Source organism: Pelodiscus sinensis, chromosome Z, assembly GCF_052426305.1.
Source record: "Pelodiscus sinensis isolate ZL-2025 chromosome Z, ASM5242630v1, whole genome shotgun sequence".
In the NCBI taxonomy this organism is placed as follows: domain Eukaryota; kingdom Metazoa; phylum Chordata; order Testudines; family Trionychidae; genus Pelodiscus; species Pelodiscus sinensis.
The window spans coordinates 6119725-6135160 of record NC_143085.1 but is presented as its reverse complement, the minus strand read 5'-3'; the positions used below and the strand labels follow the sequence as shown (position 1 = coordinate 6135160).

At 46.5% G+C, this 15436-nt stretch overlaps 1 protein-coding gene across 2 annotated transcripts; it reads left to right on the top strand.

The window, feature by feature from the left end:
- The first annotated feature begins 576 nt into the window (after positions 1-576).
- On the top strand, positions 577-15222 carry ACADS (acyl-CoA dehydrogenase short chain). 2 transcript variants are annotated; one of them, XR_012895940.2, is made up of 10 exons: positions 577-732; positions 1062-1225; positions 4775-4924; positions 5168-5279; positions 5615-5766; positions 6238-6408; positions 7361-7498; positions 7852-7947; positions 8089-8209; positions 12388-12406. XR_012895940.2 is itself a non-coding variant. In XM_075898072.2 (10 exons), the coding sequence occupies exons 1-10, from the start codon at positions 687-689 to the stop codon at positions 14498-14500; spliced, it is 1239 nt and encodes a 412-aa protein (XP_075754187.2). In that variant the 5' UTR covers positions 577-686; the 3' UTR covers positions 14501-15222. The 2 variants fall into 2 exon arrangements, 1 of the variants encoding a protein (XP_075754187.2); XM_075898072.2 differs by lacking the exon at positions 8089-8209 and adding an exon at positions 14348-15222 and having other exon boundaries at positions 12388-12444.
- Positions 15223-15436: the final 214 nt, after the last annotated feature.

The window sequence follows — 15436 nt, the reverse complement described above, 5'->3', positions numbered from 1 at the left end:
GGGCTGAGGGTAGGGGTCTGGGTGGGAGGAGAGGTGGGGTCTGGGCATGAGGGGGGTGGTTCTCAAAGTGTGGTCCATACACCTCTTGTGGACTGTGGATTTGCCCTGGCCCTGCAGCAGGGAGCCTCTGCTGGTGCACCAGCCCTGCAGGCACCCCCCTTGTGAGACTGGAGTGGTAGTGCTGGTTTCCTGCTGTGGGAGGGGGGACCCTTCCAGATCTGGCTCACTTGGGACTTTCCCTGCTGCTCCTATTGGCCGGAATCACAGCCACAGGGAGCAGAGGGGTGCCTGGGAGGCAGCGGGGGTACTGGAGTGGAACCTGTGCTAGTCCTTATCTCCATCCCATGGCCTATTCCCTTGGATAATTAATCCATCCCTAGCCCAGGCCCTGCAGCCGCTTCCCTCCATGTGCACGGGAGAGGGGGAAATCCGGTTAGACCGAGTCTCTGCAGCGGGCCGGCCTCGGGACAGCTGCCGGCTCACGGGGCTCCGCTCCCCCCGCAGCGATCGCGCCACGGTGCGGTCAGCGGCCGCAGCTGGGAGCTGCGCTGGCCCCTGCGCTGGCCCCGCCCACCCCCGCGTGGCTCCGCCCAGGAATCTACAGGGGCGGGGCGAGGGGCTCCTGAATATGAAGGCAGCGGCGTGCCGTTGGGGCGCATGCGCGGCGGGGGGGCGGGGGTGCCAGCATGGCGGCGGCGCTCCTGGCCCGGCGCGGCGGCGCAGCGGCCCGAGGTGAGGGGGCCCGCGGGGTCGGAGCCGCGCGGTGTGGCCCGCGCAGGGAGGGAGGGAGGGGGCCCGGAGCGGTTCCCCCTCAGCTCGTGCAGCGCCACGGCCTGCGCAGCCGGAGGCAGCGGCCCCTGGGAAGGGGCGAACCTGCTGCGGGGGCCCGGCCTGGCCCGCGGGCCGGAGAGCGCTGGGCCCGGCCTGGCCCGCGGGCCGGAGAGCGCTGGGGCCAGGCTAGCGCGGCCCTGCGGGGACCCCTCCCCCCGCTCTGCTGGGACATCCCGTTGCCAGGGCTGGGCTAGCGAGGGGCGCCCCTCACCCGTCCCCTCGCTCCCCAGCCCGGGCCTCGGCGTGCTGGCGGCAGCTGCACAGCGTCTACCAGAGCGCGGAGTTACCCGAGACCCACCGGATGCTGTGCCAGACCTGCCGGGACTTTGCCCAGAAGGAGCTGGCTCCTATTGCCGCTCAGCTGGATAAGGAGCACCGCTTCCCCGCGGAGCAGGTGAGGAAGGGGCTGGGGGGGGGGGGTTTGGTCTCCACAAAGATACTTGGACAACGGAAAAAGCTCAGAAAGGGTCAAGAAAAATGATCAGGGAGATGGAAAAGCTGCCCTAGGAGAAGGGATTAATAAGATGGGAGCTTTTCAGCTTGGGAAAGAAACTCTAAAGGGGGGATATGACACAGGTCTGTACAGTCCTGACTGGTGTGGAGTAGGTGGGTATGGAAGTGCTATTTGTTTACTCTCTCATCACACAAGAAAAGGTCACCGAGTGACATTAGTAGGCAGCAGGTTTAAAAACAAACAGAAGTATTTCCACACACAGTGCACATTCAGCCTATGCAGCTCTTTGGAAGAGTATGTTGTGAAGGTCAAAATTAGCATAGGGCTCAAAAAACAGTGATGTTCATGGAGGATCCATCCATCAATGGCTGTTAGCTGGGATGGGCAGGCATTGTGTCTCTAGCCTCAGTTTGCCAAAAGCTGGGAATCCGTGAAACAGGATGGATCTCTTCATGATTCCCTGTTCTGTTCATTCCCTTTGGCGCATCTGATATCGGCCAGTCAGAAAGCAGGATACTGGGCTAGATGGACCTTTGGTCTGACCTCGTATGGCTGTTCTTATGACCGTGTGCCCCAGCCTCACCAATACAGTGCATGACCTCTACATGTCTCCCTACAGATACACATGGCCTAGCCCTGACCTCAGCACAGAATATGTTCAGTTTAAATTGGGATCGTGCATGTGATATGCTGCCTGATGTATCATATTGGGTGTGCTGTTCTCCAACTCCATTGTGGTGGGCAGTCTCTGTATGTTACCATTGCACAAATCAGCACGATAAAGCTTAGAGTGACTTTCAAGGGGTTCTGTCAGGCATATTTGGACTTTCAGTGTATAATACTGCCTCTAGGCCATGCTATTGTTTAGCTGAAAACCATACAATATACTAGCTGTTCATGTTGATTGCCCTTCTTTGTCTTCCCCTCTGGGCTTTGGTACTACTGAGTTTTCTCTCCCAGTGACATTCCCCAAGGCTGCTGCATGTGATGCGTCTGACTTGGAAAATCAATAAAATGTTTTAGTGAAAAGAGACAGGTCACACATTGCAACAAAATACCGTGTAACAATAAAATGTGCATGCTCTGAGCATAATTCAGCTGATGAAGTGAATGAAAATTAGAGTGAATTGTGTTGCTAAAGAGAAGCTGCACATCTTTATTTTTTGCCAATAGAAACAGGAAGGGATTGTTTCGGGGTTCCATTGTACCAGTGTCCTATGTGTCACTTTTGTGAAATAAGCTCAGACATCATTTGCTGCACTACTGATGCAGCTGGATCACTTAAAACACTAATTAGATTTTTAGTAATCAAATAAGTTGACTTAAAAAGCAAAGTTTTATTGCCTTAGCCCGTAGGCTTCAAACTGAATATATATGAAATAAAAGGCACTTTTTTTCTCTCTCTCTGTAGTTTGATTCACTGACCATCTGAAAAGGTCATACTCTAAGAAAATAAATTAAAAGGAGTATCGTTGCCTGACTTATGGATCGCACCTGAAGTTTTTATAACTCAAATGTGTTTTCCTCTATTGTACATTTTCCATTCCATTCTGTGGCATTGTAGATAAAATAATCAGTGTCATTTGTTCATGATCATCTTATAGTCCCCCATTCTGGATTTCATGTAATGGCTAAAGACTACAATATTTGGGATGCAAATACAAGAAGGGGAATTTTTTTTATCCTGTCTAGATTTCAAATATTTAATTTTTACAGCAGCTAAATGCTATACCAGATTGCCAGGCAATGTCATAAAATGCTAACTCAATCCTGTTAATCCATGACAGTTGCTTAGCAATGTACAAGATACACACCCAAAATCATTGCCCAAAGACATTAAGATTGATATGGCAGAACATAAGTACCCAATGGCAGGGAATATCTTGTATTGTGCTGGTAATAATTAACTCCTTGTAAAGACAACTTCAGTGAGACAGCTATAAAATTGCTTTTCTGTGAACTATCCATGGTTCAATAGCTTTGTAAAGCCCTTTTCTTAAGCACGTTTTGGATGTTGTATAAACTTTGAGTAAAAGATTAAAGGTGTAGTTGCAAGGACTGGATATGCTAGGTTTCTCCTCAGTCACCTCTGTACAGTGTAATAAACAGCTTTGCTAGAAGCAAGAGAATAAGCTAATGTTCTGGTTCACTCATCTGAAGTGGGTTGTGCCCACAAAAGCTCATGATCCCATCTACATGTTTTGTTAGTCTTTAAGGTGCTGCTAGACTATTGTTTTTTAAGTTATGATTCTTGGTTCAAAAAGGGCTAGTATTTGCTGCATAGTCAACCTGAGGTAACAGCAAGGGCAATATCAACACGGAGCACCTGTAATTCCTCTTGAAGCCACTATGAGCTGAGTCTGCTCAGCAGCTATTGAGATCTGACTCTCCAGCCGAATCAGAGGCAAGGTGCCTACATTGTGTAGGCTTACTATGGCACATCTGTGTGGCCAGGAGCTGACCCAGTAAGAGAGCGCTGCTATTACCAGACCTACCATGATTGGCTAGTATGTGCATAGGTGGGAGCTGGCCTGGAACCCCAGCAGGGGGTAGAAATAGTTGCTTCTGTTGTTTGCATTAGGTGAATGACCAGGGACTCTGAAGTGTGCTTGTGCTCAAGTACACCCCTGATGGAGGCTCTGCATGTTTCTGCACATATGTACTTGGGGATTTGCCAAGGCATCATAAAGGCAGAGACTCTTTGGCTTTGTCTATGCTGCAGGGTTTTGTTGACACAGATTATGCCACTTTAACTGCTGTTGTGTGTCAACCCTGCACTCCTTGTGTTGGCTGAGCGTAGCCACTCTTGCATCTTCATCAGAGAGCAATGCAGGAGGTGTAGCTATCTGACTGTGGAGCTGCCCTCATGACACTTTAGGAAGGGCTTGCTGTGCCTCATGCAGCACGTACAGCACATGATGCAAGTTACTCAGTCCCCTTATTCCATGGGCATCCTACCAGATTGCCAGCCATTTTTCAACTGACATCTGTGTGTGTACGCGTGCATGAGGACGGGATACAGAGTGTGTGACATGCTGTCTCTTTAAATTCAGACAGCAGCCTGGACAACCAATCCTGGGGAAAAGACACACCCCCATATCAGCCCCCAGCTCTGTGCAGCAGTTTCTCCTCTTCCCTCCCACCAGGAGCCCGCTCTGCCTGCCCGCAGTTCTGCAATTCCTTCTCCTTTTTCCTGCAGTTACCTCAGCAGCTCCAGGCTTCCGAGAGCTTTGAAAGGGGAAGGGTGCATGTCTGTAGTGTTATGGTGACAATGAACATCAGCATCTATACTAGCTCCTTGGTGATGGCCTTTGCAGAAAAAGCACTAGCTCATATCGAGGTGGCTTTGATTGACAAAACTGGAGAGTTCTGTTGCCAAAAGGGGCCTTTCCATGTGTGCGCCTCCATTGTTTTGCTGCCAGAAGCTGTCTTTGGCTGACTATACTCTGCTGTGTAGACACGACCTCTTCTCCATTTCTCCTTGTGCAGGTGAAGAAGATGGGTGCTCTTGGGTTGCTGGCCATGGATGTGCCGGAGGAATATAAAGGGGCGGAACTTGATTACTTGGCCTATTCCATCGCTGTCGAGGAGATCAGCAGGGGCTGTGCGTCCACGGGCGTTATCATGAGTGTCAATAACGTAAGACTCTTCCACTGTCTTGGAAACGGGGGTGGGTGTGTGTGAAACCAGTCCTAGCAGTGAAGTGTAACTCTGCCAATTGAGTAATGTGAATCTTAGTGCTGATGGGGAATGGCATTTGCCTTCCCTGAGCCTGAAGGGTGGCTCCTGGTATGCTGGTCATGATGGGGCTGGACATTCGGGAGTTATTGGTCCACCACTCTCATTGCAGTGTAAATTAACATGACTCCTGTTTCCTTGAAGTCTCTGTATTTAGGTCCAATACTGAAATTTGGTTCTAAAGAGCAGAAGCATCAGTGGATTTCCCCCTTCACCAGCGGTGACAAAATAGGGTGCTTTGCCCTCAGTGAACCAGGTAACATGCATGTTAAAGTTCCTGGGATGTTGACAGAATGAATTCCCTGTGTAAACTTCCCTCCTTTTTGCAACATCAGCCAGGGAACAGGGGAAGAGATGGGCACTTGGAGTAGAGAAGCCTCTGCAAAGGTGGCATTTCTCCTTCTAGGTTATTGTGAGGGTAGGTGAGCTGGAGCTACCTCCATTAAAGCCCATGCTGCTATTACTAGTGTGTGTGTATGTGAGGTCAGGACCTATTCTGGAACCCTGGGCCCAATCCCCTGGATGCAGAGGTAATTGGTTCTGTTGTGACCAGGAATATTTTGGTTTGGTTTTGCATGGTACCTTGCTCAGGAAATGGCAGTGACGCAGGAGCTGCTTCCACGATGGCACGGCTGGAGGGCAGCGAATGGGTCCTGAATGGCACCAAAGCCTGGATCACCAATGCCTGGGATGCCTCTGCTGTTGTGGTGTTTGCCACTACAGACAAGTCCCAGAAACACAAGGTGAGCTCAGTGGGCGATAGCCTGGCATGCAGTTCTAGAAGCAGCATGTGGAGCACACTTTGGTGGGGGGGGAAGGAGGTGTAGAGCACTTGGTAAAGGGTTACATAAACTTACTCTAGATTGTGGAGTCAGGACCAAGAGCTGGGAGAAGCCTGTGCCCCTCAGAAAAGCAGTAGTGGTGGCTGAGATGGCCACAGTGCTGTTAGAAGGGTGCAGACGCATGGCCTATCCCATAGGGCTCTTGAGTTCATCTGAGACCAACTGGAGCAGAGCTTCCTGTTGGGAGGATTCTTTCATTGCCCCTTAATCTCCCATCCAATGAATCACTTTCCTTCTGTCCCACTGCCTTCCCATGGCCCGATGGAATGGGGGGTTGAGTTGGGATTAGCCTCATGTGCTTCCTGGAAGAGCTCTGCCCTGCTGCATGATGAGAGGTTGGAGGCCATTTTAAAACCCTGGCTCTGATTGCAGGGCATTAGTGCATTCCTGGTTCCTATGCCAACACCTGGACTCTCGTTGGGGAAGAAAGAAGATAAACTAGGAATCCGAGCCTCTTCCACAGCCAATCTGATATTTGAGGACTGCCGGATCCCCCAAGCCAATCTTCTGGGGCAACAGGGGATGGGCTTCAAAATTGCTATGGTGAGAGCCAGCTGGAGTTGTGGGAAGACAGTCTGGGTGCAGGACAACATCTATAAACCTGTTGTCTGGTGTATGTAGTGACCCTTCTTGGCAATCGAGGAGCACCACTGGTACACTCCAGAAAGGCAAGACCTATCTGACAATCAACAGGTGTAGAAACTGAGCACATAGGAAGCAGAAGGAGGGCCTTCCCTCACACCTGTAATGTAGAGAGAACACCAGCTGGAGTTCATCCAGACATATAATATATCTTATGCGAGGAACATGTGTGACTTCTGAGGAACTGTAGTGTTAACAAGGAAGATAATGTATGGGGAATACAGGAGGGCATTGTCTTTTGAGACAGTCTTGGGCCAAGATCTCCAGAAGTGAGTAGAGGGGGTGTGTGTGTGTGTGTGTGTGTGTGTGTGTGTGTGTGTGTGTGTGTGTGTGTGTGTGTGTGTAAAATACTTGACACCATAAATGAGCCAAAGGCTCAGAAGTTGGAACTGTTGCACTTTCTGAAAATTGGGTTCCTCTAAGATGTCAGATTTGGCATCCAAAGTCACTTATCCTCTTTGGAGACTTTAGCCACAGTGTTGACTCTAGGGAGAGAGAGACCGACAAGCACTAGTGCTGCTAATATAAGTAGGGAAACAAGGAAATCTAGTTTTGTATCTCTCTATTGTCTAATTTCTCCCTTCTCCCTCCCCCACATTCTTTGCAAAGCAGCCCTTTCTCCACTATATTATTTTTTTCCTCTGTTGTGTTTTCCTTTTTTCTGACCTTGATAACTGTCTGGGATGTTGTAATATACTGAGGCTTTTTATTTCCATATATTGTGGGATTATCCAGGGGATGCCAACATGACTGCAGATTGCCAGCTCACCCTGGTCTGGAAGGCTGTGGAGGTAAATTCACCTTTCAGCCCATGGCACTAGAGATATATAACTTTTTTATGTGTGTGTCTCAGCAAACCTTGGATTCGGGCAGGATAGGGATTGCCTCACAGGCACTTGGAATAGCTCAGGGTGCTCTGGACTGTGCTGTGGATTACGCTGAGAAGAGGATGTCCTTTGGTTCACCCATTTCTAAGCTGCAGGCTATTCAGGTATGATTTAGGCTGAATATACTATACCATCCTTTGTCTGGTGACATTAGTTCTGAGAGTTTTGATAAGGGCACTGCTGTGTTAGCACAGGCACCAGCACAGTTGCTGGTCTGGAGAAGGCAATGCCCTTTGAACTCTGGACATACCATGTGTGCAGGCAAGCTAAATTTATAGCTACCTCCATGCACATGCACAGGTCTAGCTCAGCTGCTTGGGCACTTGTGTGTTAAGTGATGTTCCCCTTCCAGTGGTGAAACTGCTTTAGGTTTCAGAGGTTTGTCAACACAGTCTGAGGTAGAACATGCTGGTATGTGAAGCAAATGAGCATCTGCTCTTACGTTTGTCTTTTGCAGTTCAAGCTGGCAGACATGGCACTGGCCTTGGAAAGTGCTCGCTTGCTGACCTGGAGAGCAGCCATGTTGAAGGACAATGGGAAACCCTATACAAAGGTACTTCCTGCTTTCTGTAGTCTGCTGTTGATCTAGCAACAAGAGGCACAAGGCACACATGTAATATCTTAAACCAGGGCTACTCAACACCCAGCCTCAGGGTGGTTTGGATTTACTCAGGGCTCAACATGTGGTTCACAGGTGGGATCCTTTGAAGATGGCCTCTACTGGGAACACGCTTCACAACTGTAAGACATCTCCCAGGAGGGGTGAACACTGAAAGACACAAGCGGATGGGCTGGCTGGAACAGACAAGTACAGGGTATTGACATTTCTAGTCCCAGGGAGAAGGTGCCAAGAGCACCAGGGCATTTGTATTCATTCCTGTCAGTGAGAGAAGCTATATTTGCATATATATATTTGCGTGCACATGCAGCCCTTGGCATGTGCTGTGAGTATCATGGCCCCCAGGGCTTCCACAGTGAGTAGCCTTGTCTTAAACAGTGGAAACCCTAAGGAATTACCTGGTCTGTGGGTTGTCTCCTACAGTTTTTATCTTCCAGGCTGTGTCTACACTGGCACACTCTTGTGCAAAAACATGCTGCCTGTCTACACTGGCCATAAACTAACATTGTACTGTAGAAAATCAGGGCTTCTTGCGCGAGAACTCTGATGCTCCCTCTCAGGAAGAAGCCCTTTTGTGCAAGAGCTCTTCCAGAAGAGGCCAGTGTAGACAGGCAGCATGAATTTCTTGCGCAAGTAGCCCCTATGGTTAAAATGGCCATCAGAGCTTTCTTGCAGAAGAGAGTGGATGATGTATGTTAGATCAAAGCTAGATCATAACCAGTGGGTGGTCCAGCATATACCCAAGGTTTCACTACTGGTTTTGAGCTATCCTGGCTGTGTGTGTACATGCTGCCCTTGAAAGGTAGTTGACAACTGGACTAGAAACCTTGCCCTCTAAAGTGCACCATGCACACCATGCACGTGTGTTAACAGCATGTGAAAATGGGATTCTGCCCTCTGCCGTTGCTAGTCTTGACTGCTTAGTGAGAAGAGCTCACTTAAAATGCTTGCTAGGTAAGCATGGATGCGAGAGCCTCAAGTAGCACCTCTTTGTACATCTGGCCAAGATGGAGACTCCATTGCAAAAAAGAAACAGGACAGTTAGTCTCTAAAGTGCACAGGACTAACATGAGTTTTCATGGGTAAAACCCACTTCATCAGATGAGGTAAGGATGGGTTTTTGCAAGGAAAACTAGTTGACATCACTCTAAGCAAAAGCGGCGAGGAGTCCTGTAGCACCTTATAGACTACCAAGTGTTTGGAGCATAAGCTTTTGTGGGCAAAGACCCACTTTGTCAGATGCATGCATGTGTCTGACAAAGTGGGTCTTTGCCCACAAAAAGCTTATGCTCCAAACACTTGGTAGTCTATAATGTGCCTGAGGACTCCTGGCTGCTTTTGCAGATTCAGACAAACACGGCTACCCCTTGATATAGTCTAAACAAGTGCAACTGCCAGTTACTTAACTGTTGTTATCATTGCACGAGCCATGTACAAATTTGAGCCAAACTACTGCAAAGTGCATAATTAAAAGCATGTTTTAGTCTTAGGTTCCACTTGTAATCTTCCCTACCAATTTTTATTTTAAAGTCACACTTTTCCTATGACAAGCTCGAATAAAACTCATTTAAAAACTGACGAGTTCAAGAGTTGTTGAATGCATCATGTACATGTAAGAGAAAGAAAGAGCCTGAAGCATGGGCCCGGTGCTTGAGCCAAGTAAGGAAGAGTTATACTTGGTAAGTAACAGACAGGCTGTATCAAAAGCAGATGTTGGCTGGCAAGTCAGTATCTCTCAGCACTAGCACTGCTGCGACTCATATAAATACATTCCACCAGGTTAGTATAAGAACATCCAGCTGATTAAAATAGTTTGAAACGAGTGAAAACATAAGAATGGGTAGTGAATAGGAATGCTTTGGAGAAAAGTACAAGGGGCAGTACCAAATGTGTCATTAGTGCATAAGATCTATGTAGTGGGTATCAGATTAATTTCTATAAATATTGGGGCACTTCAACTTAATTCTGTGGACAGCCTAGGGGGCAATTCTGAAATCCATACTATCAAGTGAGCCATGTCCATTGTCTTAGGTACAAATATGGAGGGGCTCAGAGGCCATCTGGCTACCAGCAACTATTCCTGTACTTTTCAATAATAAACATGTCTGGGGTGCCTTCATATCTTATCTGAGTCTGTGGTCTTTGGGGGGCTCTCATGAAGTCTCTTATGCTAGCTACCTGCGCAGCGCTGGTCTGATATACCGAGGGAGTCCTCAAAAATGCATGCAGCCAAATGTTTATCATCACTAATGGAGAAAGACATGCCAGTCTGCCACACCTGTAAATTGTATCACTGTCTTGAACTACAATACACAAAGGAAGGTTTTTTTCTTGTGTCCCATATTTCAATAATACAATATAGGGAAAAACTTTTCATAATTGTATTAAAAAAAAACAAACAGTAAGTTATAGAATTCACTTGCCACAACAATAGCAAGGCCAAGAGATTAGCATGTTTAAAAAAAATTAGAAAGATTATTAAATGACTACAAAAACCTTTTGCTTGAGGACATAAGCCAGCCCACACCTGGGATGAGGAAGAAACATCTTTGGACATAATTTCTTATCTATTGGAGTCTTATAGCTTCCGACTACATCTAGACTGGCATGATTTTCCTGGAATGGTTTTAACGGAAAAGTTTTCCATTAAAACCATTTTTGGAACAGAGCGTCTAGATTGGCACAGACGCTTTTCCACAAAAAGCACTTTTTGCAGAAAAGCATCCGTGGCCAATCTAGGTGTGCTTTTCCGCAAAAAAGCCCCGATCGCCATTTTTGCGATTGGGGCTTTTTTGCGGAAAACAAATCTCAGCTGTCTACACTGGCCCTCTTGTACAAAAGGGACTTTTGCCCGAATGGGAGCAGTATAGAATTTCCGCAAAAAGCAATGATTTCTTACAGTAGGAAGTCAGTTTTTTTGCAGAAATTCAAGCAGCCAGTGTAGACAGCTGACAAGTTTTTCCAGAAAAGCGGCTGATTTTCTGGAAAAACTGGCCAGTCTAGACACAGTCTCCTAGTCTAGACCTCTGTCAGCATAAGATGGACTACTGTTCTCATCTAATATGGCAATGCCCATCTTCAAAAGTGCTGCATAATAATGTCTAATCTTCAGCTTTCCATCTTTATGGTTACTTTTAACCTAAGTTTATATAAAGTTAAGTTGGAGTCTGCCAAATGGAAAACTTGGTAAAGACGACACAGACTATATCTGCACTGGCAGCTTCGTGCATGATTAATATGCAAATGAGGCTAAGCATGGAATATTGCTGAGCCTCATTTGCATACCTAATGAGCCACCATTTTTTTCAGAAGAGGCTCTTGCACAAGGAGGAGCATCTACACTGCCCCTTCTTGTGCAAGAAAAACCCTCTTGCGCAATGCCATTCTTCCTGAAAAGTAATAGATGTAACGGCGTTGTGCAAGAGGGTTTTTCTTGTGCAAGAGCCTCTTCTGAAAAAAAAGGTGGCTCATTAGGTATGCAAATGAGGCTCAGCAATATTCCATGCTTAGCCTCATTTGCATATTAATCATGCAAGAAGCCGTGAGTGTAGACATAGCCATAGCTATGTTGTACCTATGATTTGACTAACTTTTTTAAAACTTAGTGGTAGCATAAAAAAGAGCATTGGTTCTGCTGTTTAAATCATGTTACATAAAAAAATTCAAAAGCTGGCAGACATGGTAATGGCTAGATTTAATGTTAATTAGTATGCATTACTTAAAGATTGCTAAATTTAGAGGTGTGATTAGGTTACAGAATAACACTTGGATTCTGATGTTAGAAGCCTCATCACCCATTAATATACACATGCAAAGATGGAGTATCATTGTAGTACCTATGTAAATGGTAATTGTAGGTCTGCTTGCTTAATCATTTTTCTGTTTAAATGAAGTTTTGGTTCTGTCACCCAGAATCTGTCACTTACCTATCTGCTATAACCAAAGTACAGCTTGTTGCATCCTAACAATACTTACACTAAAAAAATCAAGATTAGTCAGAAAAAGAAGCTCTCTTGCTGCATGGGCAACCCAAGTGTGTTTCCTGTGTGTACTGGAACCACAATATGTTTTTCATTCTCTTCAGTGTCACTTTGTTCTCTTTGGCTGTCTGTCAGCAACACCAGGGTTGGCTCTAGCTCCTATCTACAGTTAAGTCTTCTAATCAAACATCTGGTGATTTTTTTTTTGGAAGGGGACATGGCTTGAATGCTCAAATTCCAGCATGTGACTATTATGAGATGTACATTTTAAACACATTGGGTGCGAATTCTAGCTTGAGGGTGTATACACAAACTTGAGCTTCAGGCAACACATACAACTAGGGCCCTGCTAGAATAACCCTACAAATAGTTTTTTGTTTTTTTGTTTTTAAAGGAAGCCGCAATGGCCAAGTTAGCTGCATCAGAGGCTGCAACTGCCATTTCCCATCAGGTAACCATCTGTCTCCACTCAGATTAGCCTGAAGGAGGTAGGGTGGGGGGAGTCTCTACGCCTTCTGTAACACATAAAGGGAGCTTTGGGGATAAGCTTGTCCAGTCTCCTCCTCTGGATTACAATAAATAGGCTTGGCCACATTGAACTTATTATCTATCAATTATATTTACAGCGGCTCACTTTGAAGTTTTATGATCTAAGGAAAGAGACAATGATTTAATGACATTAAAAAATATAAAACAGCAATTGCCAACATGTGCCAAAATATAATAAGTAAATGTTCTTAAGCAGCATTTTAAGTCTTCTCAATAAAAATATTTTCATTGATATCAGTTGGAGGGAGGTGCTTGGTAAAATGCATATTTACTCACTTGAGAACCTAATCCTTCCAGTCTTAAAATCTACTATACATTTGTCTTTTCAAGTACTCCTCCTGAACAGTAAGAACTAGAACCACCAAATTTAGTATTCAGCTTCTTCTTAAACTTAAAACAACATAAGGATTTGGCTGTGTCAGGACTATTGGATGTGTTTGGATGTTAAATTTTGATTAATCAGCTAATTGAGTAGCTAATGGAATTTCCATCATCTACTCAATTACTCGATAAGGGGGGCACTTGCTATCCTGCTGCGCCTCTCTCTTTGAAATGTACAAGAGCCACCTACAGCTCTTGTACATTTCAAAGGAAGAGGCACAGCAGGGACAAAGAGTTCCACACATGCACCATTTCCCCTGCTGTGCCTCTGCTTCTCCTGCCCCCTGGTGGAGATGGTGCTGGGGGGAACTGGCTTTTAAGCTGGCTCTCCACAGCTCCAGCTCTTGCTCCCTCCCTTACTGCCTCTGTATCAGAGACAGCAAGGGAGGGGAGGAACTAGTTGAATAGTGACTCAGCTAGACACTTATATCCCTAGCCTGGAATAGGATTGCTTCTCATAAAATAAAATAGAAATGAGACCATCACCAAGCAGGTGAAAGAGGATGACTGGGGATGCTCTCGAGCCTTCTATGCCCCAAGAGACCTATAGAGATGGTAGGAGGGGCTGAGGCTTCCCCCCAACTTGTATGGAGACATTTCTGGCTGTTCCCTTTCATCAAGAAGCGAGGGAAAGTGCACAGTTTGCTGCAATCCTTGCTCTGGCTGGGGAGCTTGGGGCAGAGAAGCTATGCTATTTGCTTTGCTCCTTGACAGAGGCAGGAAGGGGTAGAGCCAGCAGCCCCAATACAAATCTGGCATGCACATACTCACTCTCCCCTGTCCAGAGCCCCCTTTAAGGACCCAAATCATGCCGGGTAAATGTGCTGGTTAAGTAATGTAAAGGAAAGATCTCAACTTATATGTGGAGGAACTGCCATAAAGAATTCCCCTCTGCCTTTGGTGCTTACACCTATTTAAAGGCAGTGCGCTACTGGGTCCCCTCTGTAAAGTCCCTTCATCAGCCAGGCATAAAACTGTCTGGGAGCAGGGCTGGCTTGACGCCCTAGCAGAGTTATTCAGGGCAGTGGGGAAATACTCTGCTACTTACCCAAACAACACTTCAGTTTCTTTGCCTTTCTGTGCAGCTGGTAACAGCGTCAGTCCCTGGAGTATGGCAAGTAGTGAAAGGAGGGAGGGCAAATCACAACAGGCTGCATCCTTTGTGCAGTATAGTTTGCCCCCATCTTGCATCATCCTTACTGCTGTTATACTAGGTGACTGATCAACGAGTCTTGCTAGAGAGGAGTCCACTAGGTGCCTGCATGACTGAATCCGAATGGATACATCATGTGACTGCTTGCCCTTCTGTGGGTGCAGGTGACAAGGGTCACTCCCATAAGGATTGTAGGATGATGGTAATGTCCCTTGGAGCAGTGGGAGCCCAGAAGTTTGAGGGGAAAGGTGACTTATTGGTTTTATTTCAGGCCATCCAGATCCTGGGAGGGATGGGCTATGTGACGGAGATGCCAGCGGAACGCCACTACCGGGATGCACGGATCACAGAAATCTATGAGGGGACAAGTGAGATCCAGAGACTAGTGATAGCAGGGCAACTGCTGAAGGCCTATCGTGGCTGAAGTAGTGTGCAAAAGCAACCTCAGTGCCTTATAACCGCTGCAGAAGAGCCTCTGGCCTTTGTCCTGGATGAACCGAGGCTGACAGAAGATGGAAATTCCCTCATATCTATAATGATCACTCCTCTTTAAGAAAGGGGATTGACCAACCCAAGTTAATTGAATTGCCTTCTGTGCGTTTGTAAGGGTTTAGGGGGACACACAGGGAGAAAGCGGGGAAGGAGCAGTACCGTCGGACTGTAGCCCAATTTGCTTTAAGCAGGCCTAGTTTCAACTCTCTTCTCTTACACACACAATCCACAGAGCCAGGCTTTATTTCTACTGGCTGCTATCTAAGATTTAATTCCCCTCATAGGGTGCTTAGTAATTAATGAAATTACAGGAAGATGACAGCCCAATTTTTCTTGTGGATGTCTACTGTCAAGTCCTTATGCAGGTATAAATCACAGGCAGGATACTCAGAATTATTACTTAGGGACAAGAATGTGGGCTATGTTTTCTAAGAGGGTGTGGGTGATCTGGTTGTACTGCCTCAGAATGATTGTTACACAACCTCTTCAGGTTTGGTCCCTAATGAATTCCAAGTGTTTGACCTTGCTCGCTGTGAGCTCTCTCATGAATTTTCCCTTCTTGCAGCAAAGAACAGGTAGTAGGCGGCTTGTTCTCACAGGATGGCAGCAAGAAGAGCTAATGTGCTTCCAGTTTCAGTGTGGCTTTTTTTTTTTTAAGCACTGCACACCTTGATTACATAAAGAATGTTGCCTTTATGCTAAGTGACATTAAAATTCGTAGAGAATGAATAGTTACATGCATTTTCTCAATCTCGGTGAGTCATTGCTTGAGAGCAACCTCTTCCTAAAAGTAAATCCATCAGACCTTATTTCATTCATGTTAGGGTACTGTTGAAAGCAGCAGCTGTGTTTCAGTGAGTTTCTGCTC

Bases quoted from the DNA above. Each gene is read 5' to 3' on its own strand.
- ACADS (XM_075898072.2), top strand. From the start codon at position 687: ATGGCGGCGGCGCTCCTGGCCCGGCGCGGCGGCGCAGCGGCCCGAG. The intron at 733-1,061 runs GTGAGGGGGCCC...CTCGCTCCCCAG, and splicing joins CGGCGGCGCAGCGGCCCGAG to CCCGGGCCTCGGCGTGCTGG. The intron at 5,767-6,237 runs GTGAGCTCAGTG...CTCTGATTGCAG, and splicing joins ACAAGTCCCAGAAACACAAG to GGCATTAGTGCATTCCTGGT.